Genomic DNA, 16,014 nt, shown 5'->3' with positions numbered 1-16,014 from the left:
TGTGATTGTTTCGCGGAAAAGAAATTCTGCTTCTGAGCAGTGTATGCACAACAATTACGAGGCAATTATTTATCCCTTTACTACCTTGTCGTAGTCGTGTACAAATCCAATACATGCATGCACAATAAAGGGCTATACCATGTCCACAAAATATAAAATGTGACTATTGAACCTTTCCATTAAAAAATAAACTTACAGGGATATACAAGTAAAATACTAAAGATTAATATATTGCATCATTTCAAGGCACAAGGAGATAATTTTAAAATCGGACAATGTGAAAAACCTGCATCCACATTTTGCAGCTTATTGAATTGTTCATTGAAACCAGCCTGCTGGGATAGGTACGATTCCACATACATGCAAGCCAGGTATGGCTGCACTCGACATACATGGGTTTATTCAAAAGTGAAGGCACTGCTTCCATTAGCTTGCTATTCATTAACATTTAGCCAAAATGCTGTAATAAATGAACAGGGAAAAATATGTTGGCACAACTATGACAGACAAATTTATCTGTCCGATTACACGGCCTTATAGCCTCAGGACTCTTCCCCATTGACTTATACATTGTGTGCATGCTAATACAAGTTACTCGTCAACTCAAGAGTCTTGACTAGTCCGATAAATCAGTCATCCGTCCGACTCGTCCGATAAATCTGACGTGCTGTAGCTTTCGATTATTATTCTCTTTTCTTCATTGTTTTCTACTGGTGCGACATGATGACAGTAGGAATAAAATAAATAAAAATGCAACAGAACGTCAGTTTTATCGGACCACTCCAGACAATTGTGTCGCAAGGTGTGTTCTGCACACAAGTTTTCATCGTATCCGGACAGTGAGATTGTTTCGTTTTATGCGTGGAGAGATACGGCCGATGACATGGGCTGGCCTTGCTTGTGATTCATTAACCGCGGTGCAACATGCCCACTGCGCTGCGCTGGTCACGTCACCTCACTAAAATATTTCTGATATCGAGCAGTATGCAAGTAGAATTTACATTATTGAATTACGAATAGGATTTAGTCTAACCAGTTGTTATTGCCAAGTCTTCCTTCGATGTCCTCCCGATCATCATGAACTCCGGGAATTTCATCGCCAGTTTCCTCTGCTTGGCCTGCTTCGGGCTCGAACTGGTAAGGCCATATTCCATTTCCAGCTGCCTGAACTTCACCTCCCGTGACTACGTTATCCGACAATTCTCCATCTCATTCAGACCAGAATCCTTCATTTCTCTCACACTCACTGTCGCAACCAGACAAATCAAAGTCCATGTCATCCATTATTCAAAACCAAATGTTTGATTTTTTAAAAGCAGAAATGAACAAAGCGTTTGAGTCGATCAATCGAATGTGGAAACACACAGGAAGCCAATACAACCACGTAGACCACCAACCCGAGTAATTTACATGCAGCCTTTGTTGTTCTGGAGATGATGTCATGTGGGTTACGCGTCGTTCAGTAGATTTCGGCAGAATTTTTAGGGGCATTCCCTAAGAGGTTTGTTTTTTTAATTTTACATTTTACAGAAAGAGTATTGTGAAAAAATATTGTCAGATCAGAAATCACGATGAAAAACTCCTATCGGATATATATATATATATATATATATATATATATATATATATATATATATATATATATATATATATATATATTTTCAGTACTTTGAGTGTCATGGGACCTTTAAGTAAGATTGAATAAGAATGTGTTATGGTTAAATCTGCACTTATGTACCTTTTTGCTTTCTTGCTTATAAATACTTGCTTGTAAATGATTGCTTGCTTGTGTGTTTGTAATAGATAATCGTTTGTTGTTATTTCCAATCTGTCTCGGTTGTCATTTCCTTTATTGGTCCAACACAGTGCACAAGTAGAGTTAGAAGGGAAGTTGTACCCCAATAATTTGCTTTGTTAGCCAGCGCACACTCACTATAATGCTCGGCAGTAATACGAGTGTGCGCTGAGGGCACGTGACACTAATTAGCCGGCCATCCACAGGTAATGTATCATGCGAAGTAGTGTAACCCTGCCTGGATTGTCCATGCAAATCGGTGTTCGTGGTTGCCACGCAACCTGCTCGTATGCTGAGTTATCTGTGCCACACAGCCTCAGAACCAAGCATTTGGGGGGACCCAAGTTCCCCCCCCCCCCGTGGAAGGCCTCAAACCCCCGATCCGTGACAGTATAATCACGGTTCATGTGGATGCACAATCACAATCATGTGTGTGTGCTGTGACATTTTATCCTAAAAGCAACTGAGGTTGTGGATGTGGATCTATTAAAGAAGGTTGTCTTCTGATTTGGACCACATGTGGTTGGGGTTGTGTATCCACCGTTTGGAAAGGTTCTGGGCTAAAAGAATCAAAATCCCAAGGAAGAACGGTGTCCAGCTGATAATCCGGTCAGTCGGGCGATCGGTCAATTGCTTAAAAATTAAGGTTCTTAATTAAGGTAAAGGAACTATTTTGAGGTTTACATTTTCAATAAAGTTGAATATTGGGTATTGTGCAGTTCACTTCATTTACAGCAATCCTTTAAATTGTTTGGCCGAAGACGAGCAAAGCGAGTTTGAGGCCGGTTATTCCAGATGCGTAAAACACCCTGCAACCCATCACTTCAGAAAACACTTTTTGGAACACCGGCCGCATTTCCATCAAATCATCATGTAACTTTGTTAAAACATTTTACATGGGCATGTGCTCCAATTTTGAAGGTTTTGTGTCAATCTCTCAAGCTTGTCCTCATATATTGAGAGACCAGACTATTTGTCCATGATGAGGTCATGGAAATGGTAACTATGGTGTCTTGGAAAAGACAACGGGATGCCATTGCATACAAACATTAAATGAGGTTATTTTAAAACGCAGTTCATTTTGAAAGCTGAAACTGAAAGCTCTGATTTGGGGAGGGGGTGGGTGGGAAATATCTTCCTCATGAGGCAGGATAATCAACTCAAATTTTACCGAGTTTGGCAGACGAACTCATCCAATTGATTTTTCTGGCAGTACGCGTGCAAACCAACAAATTGGATCACTTCAAATTGTCAATACGAATTTGTAAAAGTTCGTACAATTTAACTTTGTTGTCTGAAAGAAGATTCATCTTCATGGAATGGAACTTTGACCCAGAGAAGAAATATCTGCTGTTTGTCAGGAATAACATCCCAAAGCACTGGATTTCATGTGTGTATAAAATGAAAAACATATACATATAGATACTGTTTATGCATATACACACACACACACACACACACACACACACACACACACACACACACACTCTCTCTCTCTCTCTCTCTCTCTCTCTCACTCTCTCACTCTCTCTCTCTCTCTCTCTCTCTCTCTCTCTCTCTCTCTCTCTCTATAGAAAGTCTAGACCCTCTTTCAAATTTTTCACTTTTTGTCGCCTCATACCCAAGAATTAACTTGCATGAAATGAGACTTTCCACCTTTATTGACACATCATAACACACAAGTGAAAAACAAATTCTACAAATGTCAGAAAATTAATTAAAAATACAATGCTGCGATCCCGTGTTTGGATAAGTGTCCACCCCCTATATAATACCAATTGTAACTTCGCTCAGGTGTAACAAATCACCTCAAAAATCACACAGCAAGTTAATTGGCCTCTTGTGTTAAATTGTAGTGATTCTGATTAATTCAGAATATAATCAGCTGTTCCTGTAGGTTTCCTCTGCTGGGTCATGCATTTCATAACAGACACCCATGAGCACCAAGGAGCTTTCAAAAAAAGGATAACATTGTGGAAAGGCACAGATCAGAGGATGTGTATAAAAATATTTCAAAGGCCTTGATATTCCTTGGAGCACAGTCAAGACAATCATTTCGAGGTGGAAGACGTATGGTACCACCAAGACCCTGTCTAGATCAGACTGTCCCTCCAAACTGGATGACAAAGCAAGGAGGAGACTGATCAGATTGGTCACCAAGAAGCCAATGGCAACTTTTAAAGAGCTACATGTCTTTATGGCAAAGACTGGTCACTGTGTGCATGTGACAACAATATCCCAAGCACTACGCATCTGACCTGTACAATAGATTCGGTTAGAAATGGGAACATGCATCGGAGCAGCGCTTCGCTGCATCCCGGTTCTGTTGATACTCCAGGGGCCTCCATCTGGCCATCCCCCAGGTTGATGCCTGGCCCATCCCCATCTCCTTGGAGATGCCAATAAACCTGCTGCAACTATGAGTCACACGGTCGTTCCATTGGTCTTCTCCAGTCACGAGGATCCCTCACTGAGAGAATCTGCTGAACAGGATCAGCATCAGGAAATTGAGCCACATGTGCAAACAGCCGCAGCTGATGCTCATGGACTATACAGGTAACAAACCTCATTTGCGTCTCTCTCGGCAATCGCTCGTTGGACACAAAGTCTGACCAGTGATAGCAAAGGATTCTTCGAAGAAACCTGGTACTGAAAGAGTTTAGTCTTCATCTCAGATCCTTTATCAGAGTTCAAGTCTCACATCCATAGAGCAACACTGGAAGCACCAAGGACATGAAGACTCATACTTTCATCCTCCTGCATAGGTACCGACAGTGCCACTCCCCATGATCCAATTAAGCCAAGACTCCCCAGGCCCAACCCAGATGTCTATTGATCTCCGGCTCACAAACTGCAGAGACATGAATAGCACTGCCAAGGTAATTGAATCTCTCCATGACCTCAACATCCTCACCACAAACAGGTACAGACAAGATGGCAGCATCCAAGATGTCAATGAAAGCCTGGATATTCGTTTTGACCAAAGAAACTTGTATTCCCAGCAGCTAAGATTCCTCATTCTGTGCCTCGAGGGCCCCTACAAGAACATCCAGTGTTTCTGCAAGGATGACTGCATCATCTGCAAAATCAAGGTCAGAGATCTTGACATTCCCAAGCAATGCACCGCAGCTTGATCTCGCTGAGATCTTCCCAAAATCCAGTCCATGCAAGTGTTGAGGAGTCTGGGGGGGGGGGGGAGGGGGACAATACACACCCCTGACAAACTCCAGCAACAACGATGTGTAAATGAAGGTGGAAAAAGTGCGGTCAAATGCAATTTAATTGCAGGCTATTAGGCAACAAAAGATGAAAATTTTGAAATGGGGTGTAGACTTTCTCTCGGCATGGTAAATAATATACGTGATATGTGTATGATATATCTTCTCACTACTGTATCTTGCCTGGACAGTTTGACACTCAAATGTTGCTCACAAGTGCTGCTCCCCGAATCGACCAACATTAATTAGTGGCAGGGATACCCGGCATTGTCTGGTGCTGTTCTAATCCTGTTGGCATTTTGAAGAAATTAAACTTTGTTCTTTTTCTTTTTTTTGTAGGGGGTCTAAAAACATTTCCCTCCACCCACTGAGGAATGGGATTGGGGATCATTTAATATTACCTTTCACAAAGCTACAAAGGCTTCGGCACAAAAGAGTGATTTGACATAAAATCCCCCCCCAAAAATTCAACTTTCAAAAATCCAAAATTTTCAAACTTTTTTGGCAAAGAACACTCCCCAGCACTCAACTTCTGAAATTAACTTGTGAAGGTTTGGTGAAGACCAGTTTGGCTATCTCTGAGAAAAACTGACTAAACACACGCACACGCACACACACGCACACACACGCACACACACGCACACACACGCACACACACGCACACACACACACACACACACACACACATCTCTCTTGTAGTATAAACTAGCCAATACCACCCATTGATTGCCTGATGGGACTACTGAGAGGGTGTAAAAAAGAGGGGGGAGAGGGAAAGGGGTGGGAGAGAGAGAGAGAGGGTGAGAGAGTGAGGAGATAGAGGGGGGAAGAGAGAGGGAGGGGAGCGAGGAGGGAGGGGGAGTGAGGAGGGGTGTGGGGGAAGGGAAGGCAGACGTGCGGTAGAGCGTCAATTACAATTCATACCGTCTCATCAAAATGATTCTGCAGAGAATAACAGTGAAGATGGAAAAAAAATAATGTCTGAAATACATTTTCTACTGGTCACACTACAAATACCACCCAGAGAAAAACACCGCCCAGATGCATCTGGAGACAAACATCGCCCCAACGCTTCCAGAGGCAAACACCGCCCGGACATGTGTGGAGACAAACACTGTTCGGACGCATCCGGAGACAAACACCGCCGAGAGACAAATACCGCCCATATGGGTATGGAGACAAACACCGCCGAGACGTGTCAGGAGATAAACACTGCCAGAATGTGTCCGGAGACAAACACCACCCGGACGCATCTGGAGACAAATCCCATCTGGATATAGGCAGTGCCCGGACACGTTCAGAGACAAACACCAGCCGGACACGTCCGGAGCCAAGCTATCCAGCGATAAATGCCATCCAGACATGTCTAGAGACAAACCCCACCCGGATATAATCACCGTCCAGACACGTATAGCGATAACCATCGTTCACACATAACCACCAGCCTGTTCCATCTTGAGACAGAGACAGAGACAGAGACAGAGACAGAGACAGAGACAGAGACAGAGAGAGAGAGAGAGAGAGAGAGAGAGAGAGAGAGAGAGAGAGACACAGAGAGAGAGAGAGAGAGAGAGAGAGAGGAGTGAGGGAGGTGTGGGAGAAGAGTGCTGCACTGTATTGCAGGGGGTAAAGCAAGGATGGGACAAAGAGAGAGAGGAGTGGGGGTAGGGGAGTCAGCAGAGAGAATATGTAATGCTTTATGAACAAAACACACACACACACACACACACACACACACACACACACACACACACACACACACACACACACACACACACGGCCAATATCAGCAATTTTTGGGGAATCGGCAGTGTAATGTCAGTCATGACTTTTGTTGGTTCGTAAAGATTTACAATTCCATTAATGTTTTGGGCAAAGCTTGGAGCGAAGGTTCTGGGCGCAGCTCAGAATGGCTGCAGATGCATTCTGCGAAGCTTGGGCTCTCTGCGAAGCTTACAGCTGCTGCAAGTGTACATCACTCTGCGAAGCTTACATCTTGTTGTAAAGCTTATACTTTGCTGCAAGGTTCATACCTACAAAGTTTACATCTCGTTGTAAAGCTTATACTGTGCTGCGAGGCTAATATTGAGCCACGAGGCCATCGGTGTGACCATGCCCAATCTATATTTTATCTAGATACAAGCGCTACTCATCAAGGAGGATTAAACTGGTCAGTATATCTCTATATGTAGCAAGAAAGATTGGAATGTATTATGTACGTGTTTTTATGCAACCACATTGCACGTCACATCACGTACATTTGTGCCATTTGCATAACATATTTCAAAGCCATTTGAGGTTTGTTTTCGGTTCATTTGATTTATTACCCTCGCCGAAAGGCCCAGTCACACCTTGACGTTTTAGCCAGCTTATGCCGATTTTTGAAAAAATTCTCTAAAACGCTGGCACACGTCGAATACGTTATGTGTAAGTTTTGGAAACATTGAGAGCACGCTGAAAAACACTGCCATACGTCGTAGTACGCTGGCTTTCATCGTTGTACTTTGCGGTTGTCCTCAAATTTTAGCATGCTCGAAATTTTACGACTTATGCCAGCGTATGACTCACGTTCCGCTACGCTGGCCATAAGTTGTAGGCACGTTATGCAATCGTTGACACACGTCGACACACGTTACTTGTAAGTTAATCATAAGTCGAAACACGTCGCGGTAATGTTTAGTGTACCCGAAACTTATTTCTAACCCAAGAGTAACGTGTTGTAGGCACGTTACGCAATCGTTGACACACCTCGACACACGTTACTTGTAAGTTAATCATAAGTCGAAACACGTCGAGGTAATGGTTAGCGTCAGTGTTCCAGACTCTCTGGTTTTTTTTTCTTTTTTTTTTTTTTCTTCGGTATGACGGTGATGTTGACACTTCGATTTCGAGTGCGGTTATGATTTAAATCGTTGAGCGGCAGCCTTTTAATTAAATTATATTATAACCGCACTGGAAATCGAAGTGTCAACATCACCGTCATGCCGAAGAAAAAAAAAAAACAAAAAAAAAAAACAGAGTGTCTGGAACACTGACGCTAACCATTACATTGACGTGTTTCGACTTATGAGTAACTTACAAGTAACTTTTGTCGACATGTGCGAACGATCGCATATCGTGCGTACAACTTATTCCCATCGCATGCGGAACGTGTGAGGCATACGGCAAGTACGTAGTAAAAATTTTAACACGTTTTAAATTTCAAGACGTACTCCACTTACTACGACGTATGATAGCGTACTTTAGCGTTTTATTCACGAACACCAAACTTACCCATACCGTATTCGCCGTGCGCCAGCGTTTTAGATGCATTTTTCAGAGGTCGACATACGCTGGCAAGATCGCCAAGGTGTGACTGCGATATTGACACTTCCATTTGTCCGGCGGTTATGATTTGAATCATTGTGCGGCAGCCTTTTAATAGGCTACGCCACGTGATCGTCGGCGATACGTGCAGTACGCTATGCATAAGTTAGACTATCATTGGGCATAGGTTGTGAACGCCGACAACAGGCTAAGCATTCGTTGGTATAAGTTATCTATAAGACAATGAAACGTTCTGTGTCCCTTACTAATATGTTATGCATACGACCAACTCGTTATGAATACGTCCGAATCTTTAAAAAAAACATCAAAACTTCAGCGTAAGCTAGCGTTTTACATACATTTTGATACGTTGTCATTGCTGGCTAAAACGTCAAGGTGTGACTGGGCCTGAAGGAGAGGGCATTGCATTTGGATCCGTTTGTTTGTTGTTTGTTTGTCCACACACAACTTTCGCGTTTTTCTCCGCAATCGCTTGTTAGATTGAGATGGAATTTTCACCATTGGTGCAACGACTCATGCAGAATGTGTTAATGATAATGATGACATTATAGGTCACATGGTGTGGCAGCCATGTTGGAAAAGGGGAAAAACTTTGGACCTCTGTATCTCTGAAACCGCACCAAGGGGAAAATTTAAACTTGGCACATAGCAAGTACTCCTTATGGGGAATGAGTGAGATTTTTATGACATCATAATTGCCGATGTAGAATGCAACATCCGATCAGTATGAAAAGTTTTGAGGGTCATCTCAGGATAAAATGGTCCACAAAAAATATTTTGATATCATCGGTTTCGTGATTCGGCAGCCATATTGTTCTTTTTAAAATAAAAAAGAAAACCTTTAAAAACCTACCTCTGAAATGGCTAAACCGGACATCACTGCCAGCAGTTATAAAGTGGCAGTTCTAATTATGTCTCTTATTAATTACGTAACACACCAGTACACAAATGCCACACAAAACTACACAAACACCACACAGTGGAACTGTAATGCATTTCTGAAGTATTGGTTTCACAAAACAATATTATTCCTTTACAGTTTCACGGAGCTTTTACGGAGCTTCTTTGGGAATGAATAAATGGCCTAAGGCTTCTGTATGACCACTACTCTTGGTGTCTATATCTGCATATGACATCCAACGAACCTGCGACAATACGATTATGAAATCCCTAACGGCAGATAAGCACTTGCTGTCATTATAGGGAGGTTGGAGTCAGTGTGGTTGTCGACTACAGGATGTAATGGACACAACACAAAAGCTTTGAGTAGCTTTAACCGAAAAAAGTGTTGCATTTATATAGACGTTTCAGGGAGAGGTGCACAAACATTAATTAATATAATCAATATAAAGCTGCGTGTGATGGGTGGAAAAACAATTTGGCTTGGTAATTTAGAAAAAGCATGAATACGGCAAACGGCTCAGAAATCAGGTGTTATTATCAAATATATTTTGCATCGAAACTCACAAAGGGAAACATAAAACCTTTGTGAAGCGAACTCGATAACCAAATGCTTTAGAAACAGTCGTGAGGACAAAAGAAAAACGTGATAAAACCTCCACAAGATACGGGATGAAACTTTGCCACCACGGCGCCTGTACAGGCATGGCGTGCCCACACACTCGCTGAGAGTCCCGACAGATACAAATCTACCCATTTGTACCATGTATATGTGCGCTGTATATGCACCTTTACCTTGTAGTAACTGTCGACTGTACATCCCGATCGGGACATGAACTATGCCACTATCGACTGCAGGTCACTCGGGAAGTGGCATAAGCACTCAAACAAGCACTCTAATAGAACGCCTGGCTTGGCAAGCAATTACCAATTGCCAGCGATAAAACAATGCATCCGGACATACCCATGTGCGAATTGGACAAATGAACACCTTTTTTGGTGTCAGAACTGCTGCGAGGTTAAAATCTGGAGCTCAAATGTTATAATTCTTCTTAGTTTAAGAGATTCTTGAGGTTATGACATGGCGGAAATGAAATAAAGCCACGACCGCTGGTGTCTCTGGGCGTTGATAAGCATTGAAATGTACCCAGCGATTTGTAGCTCTGATGACCAGGAATTCGATAATATGAGTGGGGAAAGTGAAAAAAAAAAACTTTATCGTTAAGAAATCATTGTGGCCTGTTCCAAGTCTTGGCGTGGTTGAGCAGCTCAAAAAGCATGATGGCTTCAGACCCCAGCGAGGTAACCCAGGAAATGCCTTGAGACCCATACAGAGTGAAGTGGCTGAGGATCACCTGATGAAGGATATAATTAAATAAGGCCGTTAATTATCTTCCGTAGAGGTGTTTTAATGAACCCAAACACCTAATTCTCACTCATGCACTTCCTTGGAGTTCCCTTATTATGCATAAAAAGTTTCAGGCTGCTAGGTTTCATGGTTTTGGAGTTATGGAGGAGAAACACACTGACACCCACACTGAGATTTATGAGTACAAATTGCCAGCAATTATAACTCCCCATTGGATTGTACCAAAACAGTTTTTGTTTTGTTATTCAACTGCATGCATAACTATAGAAAACACTCAGGGTATGGCTCCGCAAAGTGTGCTCCACCAACAAAATATACTCATAAGCTTAAGAAGACACTGACTATTTATTTCAGTGCAAGTAAGCAAAATCAATGTCACTAATAATTATTGATGTGTATGCTGATGCATGCAAATATTTTTTGAGAGTAAACGATAATTATTTGATTATGCACTTACACAGATGAATTTAATACCACGACAATCAATTTTACTTCATTAGAGCACATTTTCAGACCGGTTCGAAAGGTTTCCATGAACAGTGAAAGGCAATGATTTATGGTTATTTTTCCAACAATGACCGTGATATGTAAATGGTTCGACAAATAATACGGTGTACATCCTTCGCGAGATGAGTTTTGTGATGCATGTGGTTTTTTTTTTTTAATCACTCGCCTCGTTTGGGGAAAAGGGGGTTGCAAAAGAATGAGGTGTCTCTGCATCGATCTAATGTGACACAAGAATCATGGATAAAACAAACTTTTCCTGTTCTCAATTTTCTTCGAATTTCTTTCTGGTTCTGCCTCTTTTAGACCTTTCTTGGACTGACTGGATGGCTAAAAGATAATTTTGTTGCATTTGACTTGTCCAATCTGGGTGTGATTCCAAAAATGGAATACTCGTAGCTTTGACGTAGAGGAATGAGACCAGAGAGACAAAGTGTTGTCAAGAAGTGTCTCAGGCAGGGTGTTGCATCTTCTTAGTGGGGGCAATGAAACCAGCTTTCTCACCCTGGAACAATGCATGAGGATATTAAATAACCCATTAAGAGTTTGTAAAAAGAGTAGGCCATTGAGCATCAGTACTCTTGTCAATTTCCAAAATCCTTCCCTGACTACTGCTGGTGAAGAACGACACAATGAATCTTATATCTAAAACTGCTTTGGCAGCACATGACCTCTCCAGAAAAGCGTGGATAAACCAATCAGATTTTCAGTGGCATTACAAAACAAAAACTCACTTCTATGCAGTTCCCAGTTGCAGTGGAGCAAACAGACAGCAGTGAGAGGTTCTGGGGACGGTTGAGCCATGTTGCCGCCAGCGAGCTATTGTCCAGCCACGTTATTGCAAGCAGGTAATACTCCCTGCAGGTTCGTAACATCATAAAATTGAGTGCATGTTCAAAATAAACGTTGTATTTGTTGAACGAAAAGTCTTCACAAGATTACCATGAAAAGGTTAATGAACAATATTTTTTATCGTCATCACAGTAACATCACTGCTCCTCATTACCAGACACTGTCAGAAAGCTATTATGCATCGGGCATAGGGGGTGAAGGGAGCGGTTATGGTGGAGGCTCTTCAAAAATCGAACAATGACAAAATGCATCTCCATTTCATGTTAACGATGCACATCAGTGGAGATATTTTACTTCAGACTCTTATATCCTGGTTCAGTCACTGCTTACATGCATGACAGTACACACAGTGAAAAGTAAACTGCTCTTGTAAAACCTCAATGATTTGCAGATGTTTGAGAATCACCTAAGTATAAACGAGGAAATAAAACATGGGAATGTGCGTTGGTGTATTAATTACTGTAACATCTCTGCAATAGTTTGAACAGTTTCTTGACTACCTATGCAATGAAATCCGTGTAAAACATTATAAAACGGAATTACGAGAGAACAATACAACACCCAAAATAACCATTTGGGTTCACGATATAATACGAGATCAAAATCTTGGAACTAAAGTTTAGTTTCCAAGCAATTGTTTCAATGTAAAATTAATGGGAAGAGTGATTTTTCAAAGTACAAAAATAGAAATGTCATGAAATTCAGCTTCTGTTGCATTCTGCAAATGTTTTTGACTTTGTGAAAAGAGTCAACACATGGTCATCCATTCATGCATATTTAATCAATTTAATAAATATGTTAGAATGGTATGAAAAATCTATCAATTCATTTTGATCATTCACTCAAATCTTACACATTAGGGGTCACGTGCATACATCGTGTACTTGAAAAGTTATGGAGAGTGGGTGGAGGGAGGGGGATTAAACGAACATAATAAAATTGATAAAATCAAGGGAAGAGTAGAGGATCATTGTGATCATCAATCTATCGTACTCTTTGTAGAACATTGGTGCTGCTCAGGCAGTCTCCGTGGCAAAGACTGTACTGCGTTGTTTTCCGTTGCCTTCCCTCCCAGCAGTCAGTCGATCAAGACAGGAATTTGGAATTTGTTCACAGTGCCGGCGCTAACTCACCGGTTATTTGCAAAATACACTGAGGGTTTTTAATATTCACGAACAACCAAACTGGCAGATGGGTCCTTCTGCACACATTGATGTGTCGTCCTGCATGTGAAATACAAGAGTGACAGTTTCTCGCTTGGTCGGCATTTGAACCCAGGTTATACAGTTGCATGGCGAGTGCACATACCTCTAAGCTGTCCAAGGAAGTGTTGAGAGGAGGGCATGGGAAAAAAGAAGTGTTGGAGTATACAGGCAGATGTGTAAGGGATTGAAACTTTGTACGGGGAAAATGGGAGGTAGTTGCACAACATAAAAGGAACCATGATGCTTCTATTCTTCCTTAAATTGATTCTGATGAAAAATTTAAAGTGTGAATGATGAAATGGTATTTTTAGAGAAAAGACAGGAACAAATGTTTTTCTGCTGCTTCAAACCAAATACTTAAAATGGACCAGTTTGCTATAATCTGTTGCTTTTCAGGGAATTAATCACACCTCAATACTGAAGTTCCAAACACACGTCTACCGTATGTTCTTTGGAGGGAATGATATCCCAAAGCATTGGATTTCATGTGGGGAAAGTGAAAGGAAAATTAGGGTCAATGAGGCTTTTATCCACAGCACATCTCATTAATATCTCGCCTGGACAGTTAGATACCCATACGTAATGCACAGGAGCAGCTCCTTGATTCTTCTGACCTGAATCATTGTTAGCAACTATTGACAGTGTTTTTAACAAAATTTGATTATCATATAGATATATATATATATATATATATATATATATATATATATATATATATATATATATAAATAATTATATAAATATATATAATTATATAAATATATATTTATATAAATAATTATATAAATATATATATAATTATATAAATAAAATTATATATATATATATATATATATATATATATATATATATATATATATATATATATATCTGAGCTTGTGTCTGTGGGTGAGCCATAAACCCCACCCATTCACCAGGCCACGTTTTCTTCTCTCTCCCCCAGCGTCACAATCACCGCCCATTAGTCAGGCCACGCATTTCCCTCCATCTACCCAGAAATCATTGCCATATTTTTCGCTGCACATAGCTCAGATTGTTAAAAGGCCTCTGATGTACATTTGAAGACGGAACAACACGTCTTCTTTCATTGAATAAAGGTACCGTTTTGAAGAAACAAAGGTACATCTTGATTACAACTCAAACTAGGGAATGCACGTTTTGCTTGCATCGATCGCAGCAGCGGGCTAATATACACCACCCAATGAAGGAACATTCTCAAAATGCAGAGGAAAGAAAATAGTGGTCTTTAATTAAAAAAAAAAACTTTTGGTTTTCACCCGACTTTTCAAAGCTTATAAACAAACTGATGGACATGTAATTCACATATTATGTGAAGTAAATAAACATTAACTTTGGCTTGGTCGTGAAATACCTGTGTCCGTGATTACTTTGCCTGGAGGCTGCCGGGGAAATTCTTGAGATATTTATGATGTACATGTACACTTCAAAGAAGTTATGTACACATACACTTAAAAGTTAAATGAAATTTACATGTGCACTTTTGCGCACTTAACATCACCTCTGAGTTTATGTGCATTTTAAAACTGAAAGCAACACAATGAAAACTGAATAAGATACATTTTCATTCCAACAAAAATACTCATGATTAATATTTTAAATTTTTACTTGAAAAATTGTCCATTTGTAGGTGTTTTGTGTGTACTATATGCTGTTAAGATGTCCAGTGGTGTGTTCAGTTACCAAGCAGCTCGCTAGTGCTTGCCAAGCAATCCGTTCATTATCAACGGTTTCGAATGGAGTGCTTGCTTGAGTTCTTAAACCACTTGGTGAGAGCTCTGCAAGAAATTTGAAACTGAACACAAGCAACGACACTTAGTAACTAATGGAGGGGAAGGGGTGGGGTGGGAGAACGCAGGGAAGATGTGGGGTGGGAGTCTGGAGGGACGGGGTGGGAGGAGGAAAGGGTGGGGTGGGAGTCTGGAGGGACTGGGGTGGGAGGAGGAAGGGGTGGGGTGGGAGGAGGAAGGAAGCAGGCATGGGAAAGGGTGGGATGGGAGGAGGAAAAGGTGGGTGGGAGCATGGTCCCGGTGTTGCTTGGCAATGCCGGATACCCCTGCGAGTCTATATAAAAAGTTCCAATGTCTGTATGTCAGTTTTGCATCTCTTCCCAAACCACTAATTGTGCAAAGTTGAAAATGGTAGCATAATGTTGAGTGGATGTGATATGTATTAAAGGGAGTAACTTAGTGTAGTTATTTCATGAGTAAATGTGTAGCATAGGAGTATGGTGTTTGTATACCAAGATTACAATTGTCGAAGCATGTCCAGACAGATTTTAATTGGACCCTTCAATCCTCTGTTAAACTTTCCTTCAATCCTTCAAAGTCATACATGATCTTGAGGCTGCTAAAGCTGGCAATTAGCATCCCCACAGGATGTGGAAAAAACCCGTTAAGGCACGTGAAAGAAGTTCATGCTAAAAACGAAATGATAAAAACGACGATAAAAAGATCGGAAAACGATAAAAAGTGCTAAAAAAAAACCGAGATGATAAAAGCGCAAATGATCAGCAGCTAAATAGTAGCTGCAGAATGCCCATAGATGTGGGTAAAATTGCTCCCTGGGGTCCAAAGAGAGGAGTTTTGTGTTTTCCTCGGTGCTGCTGGATGCGCCAAGCTTTGAGAGAGGGCTACTGAGGTGCATTTCGCCGAACAAGCTGTTTCTTGTTCATTCCTCTATCGACATGCAGAACGAATGATCAGTCGCCTCCTGCTGGAACTGGAACCAAACTGCCCTCAGACCCTGCCAGGCCCTACCTCTGGGTTTACTGATCATCTTTGGTTGTAAATTTCCAAGGGTGTGTCATGATGTTTGTCGAGTGGA

The 16,014-nt window shown here is 41.3% G+C and overlaps 1 protein-coding gene across 3 annotated transcripts in view; it reads right to left on the bottom strand.

Annotated features, from left to right (window-relative positions):
* Positions 1-16,014, bottom strand: part of LOC147029591 (inactive dipeptidyl peptidase 10-like) — a 594,191-nt gene that overhangs the window by 106,889 nt on the left and 471,288 nt on the right. For all 3 annotated transcript variants that reach the window (XM_085872742.1, XM_085872743.1, XM_085872744.1), the window contains exon 11: positions 11,848-11,971. In XM_085872742.1, coding sequence (XP_085728868.1) covers positions 11,848-11,971 — 124 coding nt within the window. The remainder of the gene's footprint in view (positions 1-11,847; positions 11,972-16,014) is intronic.

The sequence above is a fragment of the Eptatretus burgeri genome, chromosome 3 (assembly GCF_056783735.1).
Source record: "Eptatretus burgeri isolate ZD-2024b chromosome 3, Ebu_testis_v1, whole genome shotgun sequence".
In the NCBI taxonomy this organism is placed as follows: Eukaryota; Metazoa; Chordata; class Myxini; order Myxiniformes; family Myxinidae; genus Eptatretus; species Eptatretus burgeri.
Note: the sequence above shows the minus strand (reverse complement) of the source record. Positions and strands in the feature narration are given on the sequence as shown.